Here is a 19,916-nt window from a genome sequence, read left to right on the forward strand (position 1 = left end):
CGACATCCAGATCCCAGGAACAGATACGAAACTACACGCATCTACTGTGAAGTTTGTTGTGTAATGTTATGCACAATACATGTTTGTGTCCAGTATGGTATGAGCAAAGGAATGGGCCACTTGTTGAATGTGACAGTTCAAGATAATTTGTGTTTGCCCATTTATTTGTAGTTACGATGCAACATAAAAATTGACAACATGCTGCAGTTGGAGGTAAAGCGCGACGTTGGCTGGTTATTGCAGAATCTACCTACAATGCACTGTGGTACAACATGCGAACGTCAACACATACCAGAAAAAATTTAAATGACCACAAATGCAACGCGAAATTTTTTCTGCGTTGAAAGTACGAAGAAAATTTTGACACGCTCATGCACATATTACATCATATGAGCAAATACTCTGATTACGCAGGTTGGAAATGCACCGCGGTCCGGTGAAGACGAAAATGCATAACGATTCAACTAAGATTCAATTGTCTGTATTGATGCAAGTAAATGAAGGAGGACAACCAACCGTCCGTCTGCACATGGAAAATATCAACAAAATGCGCTTTTTTATCTGAACCTGAGATACGTGAGCCTTTGGATGCTGCGCAAAAGATCATAGTGTGTCGTATATTTGACCAGCAAGGTTACAAAGACTGACTATGTAGGTGTCAACAAATACGTATCGTTTAGCCAATCACGAGTCAGAATCTTTTCCCTTATGAAAATTTAAACGCTTTAAGAACTCAGTGTTCCGCAATGTTATATGGTTAATGGTTTGGTTTAATGTAAAATAGGAGCATGTTGTGCATCTTACCATTAATTATAATAACATCTGCGTAATCTGGAGTAAAAACACTGAAAACACATTGCGCAGTGCGCACTATTATCTAAAAGCTGAGCTATAGGTACTACTGTTATTATAATTAATGGTAAGATGCACAACATGCTCAACCTACTGTTATCTACTCTTGTCGTGTTTTACAGCAAATCTTCTCTAATCACTTCGCTAATATGCAAACTTTCGTTAACTTGCCATTTACATGCCATGAGGAAACCTTTCACATACAGATTCTGTGGGTACCTTGAGAGAGCTTTACTGTAAAATTAGATGACTTTTACAGGTTGCTGATTGCTATAAACTCTTGGTATTCGTTTATTACCAATATAATTACATTTAAAATGGTCACCATATAAGTGATTACTGTAACTATTATACATACTGAAAACATAAATTATTAAACTACTCTGACATAACAATAAGAATGTACTAGCTAGTGCTTTTTCGACCATCGTCCGTTCTATCACTACTTTAAATGGAAAGTTTCGTATTGAGATACCTGTATACATTTTGGCAAATTACGCAGTCATATACGTAACAGCAAGAACCAAAAATATCTCTATCCACAATTATTTCGTCAAGATCCCTTTTCTCTTCTAGATTAACAAATTAGTGGACCAAAATTATTTTGGAAATTTAATCACTGTGTGCTAACTGGCACTGGGCATGGAGGGATTGGGTGTGCTTGCAACGGTTGTTTGATGATGAGAATGATCAAGTTTTTCTTCTTCCTCGTGAATGATGTTCTTGTTCGCATCCGTTTCCACCTCTGGGCTATCTTTTTTGAATCGCAACCGGCGCTCCGCGTCAGCTGTAATCAAAGCAAAATTGAAAAATTATTCCTTTTAGCAAACATAGCTGGCCGCTGCTTTTTCGTGACGTAGTTCAAAGATACAGATACTGCATACGTATACAGATACTACAAAATATTGTACTATGTGCAGATACTGCAAAGTACTATACTGTAGTCGGTAGGTGCAAACTGAATAATCAAACTGATTATAAAATAATTGCTTCTAAAGGAAGACGTTAATTATGGGCATCTTTTTTGAGTCATTACTCAAGTTGCATTTAAAGTTAATAAGCACATAAACACGGGATACGAAAACAGCACAACATGAGCTACAACGCAACGTGATTCACCATAATTTCACATAATTAAAATTTTCTCTTCACCTACGTCACAAAAAAAGCAATTATATGCTATCATAAAACGTACGGTATATATTGCACATTCCTCCAAACGTGATAAATTCCCGTTCTTTTGCAGCCTATTTTGTTTTATTTTGGAATAATATTCATATAAACATTATAAACTGCAAATACCTTTATACAAAAATGCCTTCACGGCTTCACCTATGCTGCACTCCCAGTTGAAGCAAAGTAAGTGCTAGCTATAGCGTAGTTATTTTCTTTTTCATTGCTACTGAATGTCCTTATAACTGCCTGACTTATACAGTAATAATAATTGTAAGTCACAATTTGTAAGCCGTCTTTTCATTCCTGGAGGCTGAAGACTTGAACTATAACTTAAAGAGTACAAGAGTTTTAAAACTAGCATACTTCAAATTGGCTGATATATGCATATGAAGTATTTGCTAAAAGTTAAATCTGGAAGAGAAGAGATTTACCTTGAATGGCTTCGTCCCTCCATTTCGTTTTATTATCGGTGAAATGAAAGAGCCATGGTTTTTTAATTTCATGGCTGGCCTTGGCGGCCGTATGTCTCCAGACGGCATTTTTGTGGGCAAGCATATTGACGCCCTCCGACGCACTGCGTATGGGCGGCGCTGTTTTCGGTCGATCCGCGGCGAGGTTGGCGTTGATGACCTCCACCGGTTCGGCATCCTCTCCATCATCGCCCTGTAGGGGTCGGAGGATTTTTTCCAGCATATCCGCCATTATGGTCATGCTGGGCTCAACGATGAAATCGATAAAACCGATTTGAGACTGCGGAATCACAGTGGTTTGCCGGTCGCACAAAGGAGAGAACGGTAGACCCAGTTCTTTTTCGCGATCGCCCTGCTGGAAAAACTCTTCCAGTACACCGATTGTCCATTTGTAATGCAGATCCCAGGGCTTGGCGGGGTGACTGATATCGCAAGCATGCAGGACCAGCTGGAGGGCTTTGGATTTGTCGATGCTACAAGTTCAAGAAAAAGAGGCATTACATAAACAATTCAGAACGCCCGATTAACTCAATCGTAGATTAGCCCAATCATACCACAAGAAAACCATCTATTACAAATATTCAACTGCGCTTACGCTGCTCTTTTAATTGATCACCACTTCTTTGCTTTACCCATTTATACTTAATTATCTATCCTGCGTACTCCATAAGTATTTACAAGTTAAGCATGCATGTTGAAAATGCTATACTAATTTTAGTCGATCACCCTGTGTCTTCTGTGCTATTTTCAAAATTTTTTTAACTATGCAACATACTTTTAAAACATAAAAGCTAAACCAGCCTACACATGGTTAAGTTCATGAAAGAAGGAGAGTTATGCGTATTTTAGTGTTGGTCCGTCCCGTAGTTTTTAATCTTTTGATAAAAGAGCTGGCCTGTTTTAACGATAAATTAGCGCACGTATCACAGACGCCATTCATATCATTCTATTAACTATCATATTAGCTACTTCATTCTTTTTTAGGCCCCCTTGTGATGTGCAGGTCGGCTTGCCCTTTTTGCGGCGCCAAAATGTTGCCTTGTTGTCATTTACGTAGCACTTTGTTTGATTGTTCTCGTGAAATTATGAACTACATGTATTGACGATCTTCAGTTGTACCAACCACAGGACAATAAAGGCTGAGACACACACTGCACATAACGTACGCTTGCTTGCACCTGCACGCTGCTTGGTCATCTAATGCAGCTACCGTAGACCGTCCGTAGTTACTGTTGCTTACCTTTCCGGCATACTTAAAAGCGACTTCATGTTTTTGATCTGCTGAAAGTGTATGCTCATATCGGTGGCTAAAACCATGTCGATAACCAGTGAGCGAAATTCTCTGTAAAAAACAATATTTTTGGTTGACTAAGTATGGCTGCTTATTCAAGGGAGCGCTGATATGGTGAACCATGCAGGCAGTTTATATTCATAGTTCTACCTGTATTCTTCTTTGGTTAAATTGGCAAGAATATTATGCTCATCCTTCTGCATTAAGGCAAACGATGCACTTAGGTGGTAGTTTTCTAGAACCGATCGATCATTGTACAGCATAGCCAGATTCGATCGTGACTGCACGTGGAAATTGTTAGTCGTTCCGGTATGTTCATAGTCATGAATAATAGCCCCAATCAAGCTAGCAAAAATTTCCAAATCGGATAACCAGTGCTGCAAAAATCATTGAAGAACTTATTGGGAGTTTCCTTTCTCCGGTATGTCGTATAATACATATATGACTGCGATGTAAGAAAAGATGTTGATTTCAATTGACGGATCAGGTCGTCGAACATGCATTCAGACAAACACATTCTTTTATGCATATCGTAAATCATAGCCGTACCGCTAAGCCCGTCTGGTATAAAAACCAATGCATAGTCTGCGTCACATCCGCCGCATGGATCAAATTATGGTAGGGATTGTTATTCTAAAAGATTTATTCCTTGTGACAGTTAACAACGTATTGAGAACACATCAACTATTGTGCAATGGCACATTAGCACATGATTACCTTGCTGTATCCTGCTTCCACAGCAATCATGTAATTTTCCATGGCGTAATTCGAAATCTATGAATACATAAAAGTGTTGAAATAATTTTATAACCATTTGTCACGCTTCCTGTGCAAGACTACTCTTGCACATGGAAAAATGCGCAAGACATTATACAACAAATTGTGTCTGCTTCCATCCATTAGCAACGTTACAATACTATAATAAGGTTAATTGGAAAACCAACATCTCATAAAAACTTATTAAACATAATGAACACGTACTTTGAATTTAGTCAACATGTCGTATCGCGTTAAGACTTCATTGGCAACATATCGCAATGATTGACCGCTGGACGCATCATTTAGCGCGAAAACATCGAACGTCCATTCATCAATAGTCTGCCAGCATAAAAATTTGAACGTAGCATGCAAGTATGGATATCGCTGTACTATAATCTATCAGCATAATGAGCATAATATAGGCTGCGTACATGAGGAGTGAAGTACAATATTACATAACACCCGAACTGACATTCCTTACCCGGAGTTGCATGACGATCTTGGGTGGAATATGAAGCACTTGCGAGCTGGACATCCTTCTGTAGATTCTAATATTACAATAAAGTATAACCTTGACATAAATAACACAGAGGCGGACAGAACACAGAGTGCGGAAGAGCGTAGTAACGCTCCAACATACCGTTCAACAAAAATCCCGGCTCGGATTGCATTGGCGACGCTTCGAAATTTTGGCTTCTCACTGGGACGTTTCACTACGCTTAATTTTCGCGTGAATGTTGACGCGAGCCACTCGCGCACTTCATTGGGCACGGCATGTGGCTCCACATCCGACAGTTCATCTTCGTCCTCTTCATTCAGCCTTCTAAACACCACCGTTCAGATTTTTGCTCACGTGGTCTAGGCACTTGAGGAAGATTCAAGTTTTACTAGTTTCCGTTACAAAAACGACAAACTTCAAATTTATGAATATTTAAACCTGTTAATCCAGATGACCTTTCAGATAGACGGTGTTGATCATATAACAGCATACTGCATATTTTTTTAGCAATAAATGAAGTATACATAACGTTTGTACTACAGATAATGTCCCTTTATAATCCAGGTAATGAGGTTGCGTCTATTTTATGGTTCTTAGCTCGTGGATTCCGTAAAAAGTACATACTGGCGGTTCACACAATTAAGTTACGGGAAAGGACTCAATACGCAGGATGCAATTAGTAGGGAAGCCAGGTTTAAACGTTTTGCAAGAGACGATAATAGACAGCTAACAACTATGCACCTTGACGAGCTGGGGTCTTTTTTTCGTTTTTTGACCATTGCAGCGAAGCTAAAAAGAGAATCACAGGAGTTGATGGGTGAGCTTGGCCTAAGATCAGTAAGCGATCCCGAGCCAGAGCCAGCAGGCAACTGAAGAGTATCATGTTTTTTGTGATTATTAGAAGATCTGCCATGGCGGGGTGAACAGCTGGGAGACTCAGACAGCGGGAGCCTACAAGGATTCGGGGGAAAACAAACAAACAAGCAGGGTAAAAAGCATGCGCAAGCACATTCTCGGGGAATCATTACCGTATTTTAAAGGGAAAGTAACAGTAATTCAAAAAGATCAAATTATACTTGCATGCTAATTTGTGTGATCGCTCAGTGCGCTTTCTGCCGGTGCAGTGTGCATATATACGCTAAAGGCTGATTTTGTCGACTACAGACTGGACTTACCTCTGCTCCTCCGCGTAGCAATGCTCCAGAACTTTGGCGGCAAACTCAAGATTTGCCTTGAAATCTTCAACTGGGACCTCATCTTTCGGCTTGTCCACAAGCACTTTCACCATATGCCGTAATCTGCAAATGTGTTTATCGTTACATGCTTTCTTCGATTTATGTATTTACTCTTATTTAAGTTGGCCAGCAAAACAAAAGGTCAAGCAAAGGAGCCACAATATCCCATTGTTTACAAGGATAATTTTTGCAGTGTATTATAACTTATTACTTGCACTGTTGTGGATAATCTTAATAAAGGACTACAAAACTTTGAACCAGTAAATACCAATATAAACGGCGCAATTCAAAAAATCGGATAATGGCCGTATAATTTATATAATCACTACGATCATTTTAGTCACTATACGATGATGACCTTAGCTTCTTAGAATATTTTAAAATCACGAGGAACCGTACGTGCTCGCTAATCAATAAAAGGTCAATTTCGTTATTTGTAATGTTTTACAGCATAATTCATGTCCTCCACCATGTAATCGCATTTAAGTTATTTTCAGTCACTATTTGCACGAATTATCAGAGGCGAAGCTCAAAATAAATAAATCTGTAATAATATCTTAGAAGGCAAATCGCTAACTATGACCGAAAAATAATATGTAATCACAGATTAAAAATAAAAGAAAGGTGGGTTTTGTTCCTATCTGCGCTCTGCTAGTGATTACTACAACAACCCTAATTGTGGACTAGGCTTTATTAGACAACAACATCCCAACATAGCGTATCCAAGAAGTGCAGGTGAATACGTGGTTGGAGACGGAAGGAAAGACTCCACGACCAGCTGACAATCAGGATAGTAAATAGTCCAGCAAAATCGATTTTTTGGAAGCAATTATATATCACGGTAGTCATGGCGCAAAAGAATAGACAGAACACCACAAAACCCAATTTAGCAGGTAGGAAGATTTGAAGGCGCTTCCCTTACCTTAAAACAGCGGCCTGAATCCCTTCAGGCGTATCGCAGGAAGGTATATCCTTCATTGTCAAATCAACTGCATCAACGTTAGTATCTAACGGCTTCGCCACATTAAAGGCTCCATCGGCGGCTCCATTTGCACTAGAATACGCCGATGATTTCCGCTGACGCAGCACAGAATTAGCGGAATTACCTGAAATTTCATAATAAGAAAGAAAGCTTACCGATACAACGCCAACACATTCAAAATTAAAATTATCTGAGCAGGAAGGGCTTGTATAAAGTACGATATACTAGGAAGCCCTTCATGTTGTGTGGAAGAAACATCGACCTACTACAGTCTAAATATACGAGTATAAGAAAATAAACAGCATATTGTAATAAACGTATTAACTGCCACAGAGTATATTCTCCTATGGTATGCGAAAAACTGATGCAAATTTGCAATAGTACCGGCTTCTTACGTGCCGTGCAACACTAAAAAGCTGCGATTGCAAATGATACTTATTTGAATATTTCACGTTTAAAGAAAACTCCTTACTTTTTAGTGGCGCTGGAGGTTGCCTTTGAGGAGGATTTTGGACGGGAGGAGCAGCAGTCCCTTGGACAGTGCTGTTGGCCGCCGAAGTAACAACTTCGGGAACGGATGTCGTCCCAGGTGGAGCGCTATCTGCTTGGCGAAGTTTTTCCGGCGTGTTTGCGACTGTTGAATTAAAATACAAAATGGAGTTAATTACGGACATAAGAATATTTTGGGGAATGTGGTCAAGGAAATGTGGCACGATCACTAAAAAACACATCTGCTTTCCAAGCCTGCGAGAACAGCGTTTTCTGCAGTGCATTTCCTTTTTTCGCTATTCTGACTTACTTGGCTTTCGTTAGTGTTATTTCTTTATTAATATTATTCGTTATTATTATTAATATTTCGTTATTAACCAATTTGTGTGACAGAATCATACTGCTCCTGTGTAACTATTTCATAGAAGATCCGTCTAATATAAACATCTCTCTAGTACAAGCATTATTTAATTGATAATCCCATTATAGTACTTAAAGCCCAAGTCGCTGTATTACAATTAACTCATACAGTCAGAAATCTAGTGTAACTAACGCAATCCAGGCACTTGCATCGTATACAAGATAAAAAATTAATCGCAGTAGCAAGCACATTAAACATTACTTAACATTTTAACAACAACAATTACCGGTTACTGATACTTTATTCATTGATATTAAAATACTTAATGCATTTTTATGCTTTCGCGGCATACAGTAATTTCAAGCATAGAGAAATTTATTGTAGATCAAATACCGCTAATAAGCTGTACCATATTAACGTTACATGCATTTTTGCCTCATAACAGCATGCGGCCAGATAACGCCAAATAATGTGAACCATTCAGCAGGAGAACATAAAAACCGTTTCTGCAGTGGGCTGATGATTATTTTCACAGATACGGTAAGCATCGTAAAGCGTTGTATATACAGAGTAAAATTACTTGTACAAATATTCGCCAATTGCCATTATTTAATTCTCCTGTGTAAACGTTTATACGCATACCCTGGTCAAATGTCACGTATAGTATATATTATGGGTAATTGAATTCTGAAATATTGATACGATTTTGTAAGTAATAAAGCATTCTTAGCGCACTTCATCATATCATTTTATATATTGCTGTACTCTGTAAATGACATCACGACTACTGATACGTGCGCTAAATTTTTAATGCGGGAAGTATGAGCAATGTGAATGCCGCACGTTGAACGTTTCCGTTGCAAAGCTAAAAAGAGATAATACTGAGCAAATATTGGTTTAACACGTAATATTGTGTGCCTTTCAAAAGTGAATACTTATGCTTACAAATAAAATCTTTGAAACGGCGAAAGGCATCCATAGCATTCCATACAGGTGCTAATTATGCACCAACGGAGCAGTTATCCGATACGTTATCAGACTGATGTCAATAAATTTTAGATGCTCATAAGATACAAAGTATTATAACGGCATGCACGATAATATACTGCCACCGCGGAATGAATCGCTCAATTATACAAAGCAGATCCACGGTCCACTTTTCTGGATAAGTACATCCAAACTTCCTGTATATAAGTGACCATTTCCAAGTGTTTTTATACAAGTCAAGCACTAGCTAGTTTGCCATCATAAGTAACGATGCTAATACATAAGTGCTATATGGCGCATCTGTGGGCAAGTAGCAAGCGAAGAAATAAGTGTAGTTGCACGTCTTTCAATCAGCAGCGCACTCTTGGATCTTAATCGCCCGCCGCAGTCGGGATCTAACTTTCATCTTATGCTATTTCACCACTTAATTTACGTTATAAACTCCGTCACAGCCAGTTCCTTGCGGAAAGAAAGCTTAAGGCAAAAATCAACATAGAGAAAAGGCTGATTTATTTCAAGATCCATCAAGCGTGCTTGGGTACTGGTACACAGGCACGCACTGTCAAAGATGCACAAATAGTTAGTGTGGCAACCTCGAGCATCGATGAAAGGCACAGAGCAGCTGCGTATTATCACGGGTTATAGGAAAAGACCACCCTTTTGCTCAGAATATTTAAGTACACCGACGAGCAATGACGACGGAATCTTTGTACATGGTCACATACATATTATTGATGCCCAGGAAGCGATACTTATGTATTGCACACACCTAAGTTTTTCCTGATGTCAGTATCTCTTCATTGGTTTAGAGAATTGCCGAGCCATCGCATGCCATTCATCGAGGCCTCCCCGCCGGGAAGCTCTGCTGAATTAAGTATCGTATTGTTTGTGGAGCTCTGCTAACAGGATACGTAATACCTTGACTTGCAAGTCTAATAAGCGACCTGTCTGCTATTGCTTCCCACACGGTATCATTTGTGCGGAATCGGATGCATGCATGTACAGCTGGCACCGTGCTCGGGCTTCCAGAATGATTTGGCGCCGTAACACTTCGCTTAATTTATTTTTCATTGACTATGCCATTAAATATAAAACGAAAATTGCTACTGCCATCAGCAAATGCACACGTTGAAATGAGACCGGCAAATGATACCGCATATATACACAGTACCTCCTGCTACTGCTGAACGTCCACGCCTGCCTTTAATTGCTCGAGTATCAAAAGGTTACAATCCTATGCTAACATACAGTCACCGATGAAGTTGATACTTACACACATTCAAAAATGTACGATTTTGCAGATCGTCGTCACCAGGCAGTAATTTTTTTGCTCTTTGGGAATTAATAATATTTGTTTGGCTTCAGTGCGTTTAATAGTAATAGTATAATAATTTTCAGGAAAGTGGTGTTAAACTGCAAAATTGTTTCTTACCCAAAATTAATTTTCAATTTTGGTGCATTTATCACCGCTGATTAGTTCGTATAATCATCTACTATTAATTGTTAGTTATTTTTGCAGTGTTGCGTAAGCATTTCGGTCAAAACTTATTTAATTGTAGTTCGCAAAAAAAAACTGGCATATAAGCTCCATTTTAAGTTTCGGAGTTGTAATAGTTTACTTCGATGACGAGCAAACGTAGTGATACAGAAGAGAACTATTAAAACGTATAACTGCAGTGACTAATCACGATATACTCGTACATATATTGTTACCTTATTATATGAGCTGAAAGTTTTTATTTGCAAATTTGCTGGCAACGGAAAATAAGAGGTTCGAGAGGATCAGATACCGTGCAAAATTTTTCTTCTTTAACTTAAATAGTTTGGATAACAACCGCATTAGCAGTATTGTAACAATCTTGGTAGCGAAAAAGATTATGGCAACGTTTTTGTCGCGTTAAGCGAAAATGATTATGGTCCAACATTCTTGTCTAAATGTTCATCTTGACTGTGTGCAGCGAAAGGGCATTAAAACCTACCAATTTTATATTGATATCCATCAACACAGACTACCGCACTGGTGGCAGCTGACTTTTTGCGGGTTAGCGGCTTGACAGTATCATCATTCTGCCCGGTATCCATTAATACATCCAGTGAATCATTTATCTAGATAAGGTCAGGTTCATACAAACGCAAGTCCCACAATCCGGTAGGCGGAACTTATTCCGACTATTTTCACGCCTCTGGATTCGGCAGATAAAATATCCTTTGTGCACATCAATTACAAATTTTAGGAGACATATACGCTCACCATGTATTTAACTTGCACGAGACGCACCGTATACACAGAACAGCAGTATTCACTAATGGTTTGACATGACGTTGTCAGGATGACGCAGCCCGAAGATTTGAAAACACACTGGTCACTTTCTATACATATATCCTAATTGTAGGGTTTCATATACAAAAATTTAATGGCAACGCGGGTGCTCAAAACTGTTTCTCCCACATACACATCTGGAGCTATTTACGTAGCCCATCGACGGATTATGATAGGCATAACAAGCCAGCACAATTGCATCAATAGCTGGGCTTGCAGTCAAAGTACTTATGTTGCCTTCCCTCAAAGGGGAATGGTAATTGGTGTCAAGTTAGATCTGTGCGGCTAAGCGTACGTGTTACAGGAATCCGGGATTGTTCCTGTCTATACTGCGCAGACGCCATTATACGTATATTTCAGCGTATACTACATACAACACACAACGTGGTCCGGAGACCGCTATAACGCTTGAATTACCAACGCCTGGTGCATGGGGAATGGGCCGGGGAGATTGCAGTTCGAGTAGGCCGCTGCTGATTATTCTTTCATCCTAAACGCACACACACGAAACCCCGAACTGAACCCACCAGTCAGTATATTGCATAAACAGGAAACACTGCACTGCCGATCGTTGTGCAAATTAGCTCCAGCGTATGCACGCCGGGTCCAGAGTAAGACCCTGGGTGCGACCTTATGCTTAACTTGTCGAAATATCAACCATCCGCTCAAGGGCATTATGCCGACTGTTAAGTACAATACACCGACGTCGTTGGCTTACGTTCTCCCTCTGCCGCTTGAACAGCTGTTTGGTGAGATATTCCGCGACTGGGACAAGCTGGACAAGAATGCGGTATTAAAGGATTAGGATAGTATGGCTGCTAGCGGAAGTTGAAAAAGCACTTAAGACACGCTTTTCAACAAGTAGCAAAATTATGCATGGAATAAAAAAGGTGAAATGTCGAAGGGATTACCATATGCCAGTGCCAATCTTAACTCCCTTACTTTTGCGGGGGATGAGAAGATGTTGCAAAATTCATGTGTTATGCAATAAAGTGTTTGCAGGTGTTCCCAGACTTGATGAGTGTAACTAACACGCAGAACTGTAATTACTGAACTTTGGTAAGAATAACAATTCCAACGAAGTCGAAAAAAACAGTGAAATGGCATGTCAGTTATGACATTGTTTTTGATTTATGACAGTATTAGATACTTTGACTTGATTTAAGAAGGAACTGGCTGTTCATTGTACACTGTGTACAACTTTCGTGTACATAATCAATTATCATACTTTATACAAATTCAAAATTTAGTAAAACTTACAATGTGCGAATTTTATTAACTGTAAGGGGCTCTGGACCAATGTACCACTCCATACCCTCATATCTGAAGACAACCGACATATATAGCGCAATCAATTGCGCTATGCCAATTGCGCTATGCCTTCAGATCCGGTTGACATAAGTTGTATCTCTCTAATGGTAAGCACGCCTTTTACACTTTTACTGATTCCAAATTATTAAATGTTTGTGATGCGAAATCTGTTGAAGTTGACTATTGATTGACTTTTCGCAACACATGTAACAGTCTTCGGCTATTAACTTACGGTCGAGGTGGTGTGCGAACGCTGAGACGTACGGGTTATGTTTTCTAAATCAGACGGTGACTGTTTTAAATTCGAAATGCTTAGGGTTAGGGGCTACCGTATAAAGTACAAACGATAATAATTTTGCAAAGCAATCAAAGTGCAACACAAAAACTGTGACGCTAGCGATCCGGAATTCACAAAGTAAAGCTTAAGGTACATATCTTACTGTAAAAAAAATAAGTATAGATACTTTGATACTTATCAGCTATAATGCACACTGTGTATTTTATTAAGCGCATGTGTGTGCGCTATGATATTGTCTGATCCAAATAAAAACAACCCCTCACTGTTTCTGTTCGTAAAAAAGGAATTATCGCGCCCACCCTGCTTATTGTTAGGTAAGCGGAGGCTGCAGCTCACAAGTTAGTAGTTAAAATTGGTCGATGTCCTGTCAAATTTTTCCGCCTTGTGTAGCAGGTGTTTTTTCTCTTTGCTTCAGTCGTCCCTGCCCGCATAATATGCTTAAAAAGAAATACCCGACTCAATCGTACCAAAGGCTTTTACGTTAAAACAAAACTGCGTGATCGAAACAATAGAACCCATATCTCGTGATTTATGGCGCACAGCATGGATTCAACATTGATCAATATCGTGTATACTTTGGTTAAAGGGTGTGCACCTTTGAGGCGTAAACACCGAATAATGGGCTTAGAGACATATGTACCATGTAGTCAAACACGACATTCTTTTCAATGACATCAACGACTTTTTGCGTTGCGAATTTGAGAAGTGACCGCATGTATAATACACAGCTACAAGACTGTTGCATCCAGATTTCAGCAGTTCTTGTATTCAGTAACTGTCAAGACCTATTTTTTTTACATACTACGTATATGTACGCCACAATTATATAGCAACATATACTTGAATTCCTGCATACAGAACTTTTCTTGGAAATTTGGTTTCTTGGTCCATAGAATCCCATAACTTGCAGGCATCTGATTCCAGTCACTTGCTGGCGTCAAAGTGTATTCTTCTGCTTGAACAAATCTCCAGCCGAAAATTATTTGTTTTTACGCAAAACATAATCTTTTTACGATACCGTATTTCATAATCTTACAAACTTTTTCTGTAGCACGCACATTGTAATACTGCTATCTACGGAGCGTGCTTCTTAATTTTCCTGTAAAAAAAGTAAATCATTGTGACAAAAATACGACCAGGTGGTGTCACCGTCAATGGCGACACGTAAACTGCGTCATCATTATGCATGTGATCAGGTACAGAATCTTATTTTTCTAATAATTATGCGATAATTTGCTTCAATACATCAAAGGCCTTAGATAAGGAAATGACGCTAACGTGCTAAATCGATATCTACGAGTACTTACATTTCTATCCACCGGCATGTAGTTGCATTTACTGGTATAACAATACCTATTTCAACCTACTGCAGTCCAACTACTACCAAACAACATGATAGTGTAAAAACACGCATTCACCAAAGCGAATAAAGGTTTAGTCCTCATATTTCAGAAACAAGAACCCAATTAAAATAACTTACGTACTTTAGCCCCTGTACGGAGTAACTGAGTTGCGGTAAATTCTAAATACAACCGCTAATTCCATGTCACTGCAGCATATCTGTAAATTTTCATTTTAATAAAAAGTAAGGTTAATTTAATGATTTTTTACATGGATCGTAATTCTCAGTGACGCTCCTGATATGGCTAACATAATAATTTCTGTCAAATATTAATATGCCATTAATTTGTGTGTGTAGTATTACTCATGAGACCAAAAGTGACCTCATTTGTCTATCGTGTACAGGTAGATTACTTTTTAGTCAGATTCAGTTGAGAGACTACAAGATGTCGTCACAATTCAATAGCTCTATCTTTGCTACAAGCCTGCGTTGATTTCCATGTACTAATGATTATTTGTAACTTTAAAAAAACTGCGATTTCAGTACGCATCAAAACGCTGCTATGGTTCAGCTTCTTAATTTCGGAGTTTGAAAGGACAGTTTATAAAGAATACTTTATATCTAATCACTCCGTATTATTATCTTGCTTTATGCAGGATCGCACTTAAAGGCGGAATTTTACTTAATAATATGCAGACATAGCTGATATCCGATCTTGGTTAAACACGAGTATTTCTACTACAAAGTAGTTACTGGTGCCAGATTGTCAACACCGGATACTTTCCCTAAACACGCAGTGCTAGTTGTGTATCTTTAGATCTGATATTTGGTAGTTTCGGTACAATTTACAAAAGAGTTGACAGAAGTCTCTAAATAATGAAATATAAGAAACAGGTGATGGCACTGTATGGTACTATTTCTCTCAAAAATATTGGTAGCGAATTAGCGGTTATTTTCCTCATTTACCACAAGATAATTGTGCATAAAACTTGAAATCAGCATAAAAGTTTAGCCGCGATAAACCACCATATGCTGCCGCCGGAGAGATAGTAAGTTTCCTTTTTAAGTCTTGAACATTTTTGTCGGCATAAAGCATGCCAGCATCATGCTAAAATATTGACATCAAGATAAGTATACAATTGTGGTAACAAAGGTGATGGTGCGAGTAAGTGCATATAATTATTAATCTGGACATAAATGTATGCAGTCCGGCGTAGTATTCGCACTAGAAAAGCAGTGAATAATGCTGGGGGTTACATTATTTATTGATCCGGTAGGAGTTAATAAAAAATGCAAAGCCTTGTAATTTTGGCACCTTTTCATTGCTAATTTTATAAGACGACGACAAACTCGCCGTGGATTTCATGTCCATTGAAATTAATTATATCGTTATCCACTTGATAGATTACGACGCACACCAGCAGCGGTAGAATCATGTTTATTTTTATGCACTGCTAAGTATTGCACGCATGGTACATTCAAACGTAAATACAAATCCTGTCGTTTCCGGTATGCGACGGGGATCAATATGCTGTCTAGCTCGATGCTCAGCCTCTAAGAAGCATACAGCACAACAAGCAGGAGGAAAATATTGAGTACTATTGTAATATTGTTGTCAAAAGAAACTTGCCAACCACTCATACAAAAAACGTGTACAATAGTGGAAAAGCGTGTTTTGCGCATACCTTTTGAATTTCTAGTTGGCTTCTTTTGTATAAGATCTTCGACCAGTAGTGCAGCGCCAGTCGGACGGCCAACGCATATTCCCATCAACTCGCCTGGCAGAAGACCATCAGCTCTGAACAGCTGATGACAGCAACGGAAACAACACTACGTTTATGGATAGTGAGCAGGACTGTGACAAAATGAACCGATACAAAATGGCGTAAAACCGATTACCAACTGTCCTGCATAATAGTAGTAATAATAAGGAGAAAATATCCATCGGCAAGCGACCAACGTCGGCTTGGCCATCAAAATCTTTGCATGAGTAAACGGATGCGAAATTACTGGTTTGGAAGGGAGGAACACGGGGAAAAGTAGTTAATATGGTTAATTCACTGCCTAGACAGTTTATACACACAGAACGTTGGACGATTCACATTAACTGGAACCCCTATATTCCGCGCGCTCTTCATTTTCCGATCGACAATTTTATGAGATTTGCAATTGTCGACCGCTACGTCAATGTTTGCTCGTACAACACCCGGGTTGGTTGGATAAGCGGTAAAGGTTATAAAACACTCGATTATTCGGCTTTGAACAGCAGGTAGGATGAAGGATAAAATATATGATTTAAAATGCCAACGTGCACTCTCTGATCCATTCTCTCTTTCACTCTCTCGTCCTGTGTCTTTCTAGCTTATAACACTCTAACAGGCTGAGCAATTGCAACCAGGAAGCACGGACCTGACAGCAGGAAGATCGAGAGGATCGTCCAGACTGTTAGGGATGTACATAAAAGCCTTCGATTTTTACCAGTGTTAATATTACGGGAAGAGACCTTAATAGTTCCCACACACACACACATATGATACCATTCGGTGCACTATACCGGCATCTACCGCTACTTAACTTCCATGCAAACCGGCTAACACGGGCGCCGCTCCCCTTAACAGATGTTAGCAATTTTGGACTGGTCCCACTGCTATACGTAGGTATTCTGTACTCTGCACCTGGTTACAGTACTGATTAGTGTACGTGATAACGTGGGTCGTGGCTGTATAACATGCTTATTAGATGGTTACGCTTGACGTTGTGCTTGAAAAGCAAGGCTCTCCATTTGACAATTGCGGGCCCTTTGGGCTTTTGCGCGGCAATTAATTATAAGAAGAGTCGTGCACGCTTACACGTTGCTGCATAAAATGCCGCACAATTTTACAAATCAATTCCAACGCACACTGACCTGTGATCTAACTATCCAAGTGAAAATTAATTATATGGTGTTAGTAAGTGCGGTTTACCAGATTGTGGTACAGCTACACCTAACATTACTGTGCATTTTTTTATGTTTACGAATATGCCGTACATGCAAGAGCTCTTTGCACATTTTGTTTTTTTCAGACTTAAATGATTCCGTTGTGTCACACTACTTTTCAGCACCTGAGACCTACAAATTTTAAGGATCGCTGACCAGGCGAATATTGTAAAATAAAGCTTGTACCCATTCCGGTGCTCATTACCAAAACATATTTGTCGAGATTCTGCCATTCTAAGGATGCATAATTATTAGCCGGTCAAATCTATCCGAAACGTTGGCTTATTTTAAGTTTAAACGCACTCTGTGTGATATTGCTGATAACTCCAGGCAGGAGTAAAAAACCACTTCTTTCATTAGAATTTACATACCAAAGTGCAGGCTTTAAAGCCTGAAATATTAACTGGTTTAATAAATGATAAGGATTAATCTGAACATTTTTATGGAAACCAATAGTAGTAGGTGATTAAAAGACAGCATGGTTTAATCAGTGAATTAATGCTTTTTTTGTGATCTAATAATGTCGTGTCTGTTAGTTTTGACCATTCGCAGCACAGCTTTCAGTTCGCGTATTAACAGTCTTTTTAATAGTTTTGTTGTCATATAGCCTGCGTACAAGCCTCCTTTTTTGAAAGAAAGAACTGAAAAGAATTATGCTTGGTCGCGAACCGCTAATAAAATAGTCGTATTTTTTTATACCCACAGTAAGTAGGGGACAAGTAAATTCTGAGGTACACTGTATGATGATGATATCTGTAGTATGTGACATAAGCACAGTCGCACAGGTAGGTACAGGCGAGTTTTTCCCACCCGCTGACAATCGACACCAGAATTTTAGCCTAATCCTACGTAAATAGGCACACAGGAAGCCACTGATGTAGCAGCTTAATAAGTCTATTTATATTAATAACATACCTTGTGAAACAGGAAAAAAGCTTTATGACGCAGTATCCACTGTCGTTTTATTAGATATCTTCCGCGAAAAGAGTACACGCGGAAATGATCGGAGAACTTCTAACATTCCTTTTTAAAGAAAGTATTGTGCAATAACACAGAGAAACCTGCGGAGAATCACAATCAGCAGTTCCAGGTTGCTCTAACAATCGCCAGAAATTCATTTGTACCGTGTCATCACATCTACTCTAGCGATTTATCTCAATGATACTTTCAAAGTTTGCATGTAGCTCTAGAAGAATGTACGTATTAACCAAAACATATTTTAGTGTAACCCGTAGTAAGCAAGTATTCAGAAGCCGCTAGAACTCCACTAAAATAATATTAATTTTGTGAATTACACAATGTTATACGAGCACCTTTTAGTGACTTTAATAATCTAAAAGGTGAACTTGGATTGTAATTCAATACGAAGGTGAAAAGGGCAGCATCTTCAGAAGGCTAAATTCACCATTTATGACCTATAGATACGAGTATGTGTAACCAGTAAGTACATTCAAGCTTTGAAAGATTTTCGGTTTGCAGAATATTTCTTGCATTCTTTGCATTTTACATCGAGAAAAACTTAAGTCAACCTTTCATTTGAAATTTGTTGATGCGTTACGGTATTGATACTTGTATCTTACCTTTTTCTGCCGCTAAATCTAGTTTTTCAGAATTGCAGTGGGACATTCCGTTATAATTAGACGTTCTGGGTGGACTGCGTCCGTTTTTCCTGGAAAACAAGAAGTACAATGGTGTCGGGACTGTTGGCTGAAAAATTATACCAAAAGAATGTTTAAGAAGAAAAACTTAAAATATTTCCATCAGCCGAAGAAAGAAAGATATATACGTCTGGTGTAGTATAACAAACTTAAGCAGTAAATATGTACGGGGTTCTGTCTTTAAAATTTACGGCAACGAAAATTTTTGTGCATATAATTTTGATCTCAAGTAAGGTGGTGTGTAATCATTTTTACACAATCATTCTGTAAGACTTAAGAGCTTCACTTCTTCGTTAACTCTTTCCGTATAAGAGAATTAGTTAGTAGTAGTACTAGCTTTGAGAAGCAGTAACACGCGCCTAGCATATTACCTATTTATGCAGGATAAATAAAAACGTACTCATAATCATAACCTAGCGCGGAAATGCATGACCTATCGTAAGCTTACTTGTAAGAAGTGACCTATCCGTCCAGGAACCGGCGGCCAGTATAACGCGACCTAACAGTCTCTCATTTTTATAGTGCAAAGCGCACCACACTTTGTTAGAATACTCAGATCCTATATAAACGATGTATCTGTATAAAAGTTTACAAGTGCTCTAAATTTTACAGTATTTGCACACGTAGGATAAAGGCCGGGCAGTTTGCTGGATTCGGAACAATAATATGTGCATGGAAACACACCCAAGACTACGCAGCACATGTATAAAGCGGCATTTATGCTGTCTGTGATCAATAATCTTCGTTTTCCGGTCGTATTTGTATTCTGGTGAAGTGATCCCGTCTGTATAGGTACTGTAGTGGCCATCCAGCAGCAGCGTAAACTGGATAGGAAACTTTAAATGTGTTCCAGAAAGAATATAGAATAATGCATGTTGTATGAATAATTCGACTTTTATAGCGCTTTCA

At 38.9% G+C, this 19,916-nt stretch overlaps 1 protein-coding gene across 8 annotated transcripts; it reads right to left on the reverse strand.

The window, feature by feature from the left end:
- Positions 1-1,097: 1,097 nt before the first annotated feature.
- LOC129583568 (dual specificity calcium/calmodulin-dependent 3',5'-cyclic nucleotide phosphodiesterase 1A-like) lies at positions 1,098-19,891 on the reverse strand. Of its 8 annotated transcripts, none has more exons than XM_055475407.1 (15): positions 19,456-19,891; positions 18,930-19,018; positions 7,737-7,898; positions 7,205-7,388; positions 6,223-6,345; positions 5,789-5,998; positions 5,189-5,371; positions 5,030-5,096; positions 4,771-4,887; positions 4,507-4,563; positions 4,339-4,422; positions 3,940-4,166; positions 3,739-3,840; positions 2,460-2,971; positions 1,098-1,639 (listed from the first exon to the last, which is right to left on the reverse strand). In XM_055475407.1, exons 2-15 carry the CDS (start codon positions 18,973-18,975, stop codon positions 1,479-1,481), a joined length of 2,235 nt encoding a protein of 744 aa, XP_055331382.1. In that variant the 5' UTR covers positions 18,976-19,018; positions 19,456-19,891; the 3' UTR covers positions 1,098-1,478. The 8 variants fall into 8 exon arrangements, with proteins under 8 accessions (XP_055331382.1, XP_055331378.1, XP_055331377.1 ...); XM_055475403.1 differs by lacking the exons at positions 18,930-19,018; positions 19,456-19,891 and adding exons at positions 11,081-11,207; positions 11,353-11,982 and having other exon boundaries at positions 5,030-5,087; XM_055475402.1 differs by lacking the exons at positions 18,930-19,018; positions 19,456-19,891 and adding exons at positions 11,081-11,207; positions 11,353-11,979.
- Between the last annotated feature and the right edge of the window lie 25 nt (positions 19,892-19,916).

The sequence above is a fragment of the Paramacrobiotus metropolitanus genome, unplaced genomic scaffold (genome assembly GCF_019649055.1).
Source record: "Paramacrobiotus metropolitanus isolate TYO unplaced genomic scaffold, Prichtersi_v1.0 Parri_scaffold0000011, whole genome shotgun sequence".
Taxonomy (NCBI): Eukaryota; Metazoa; Tardigrada; class Eutardigrada; order Parachela; family Macrobiotidae; genus Paramacrobiotus; species Paramacrobiotus metropolitanus.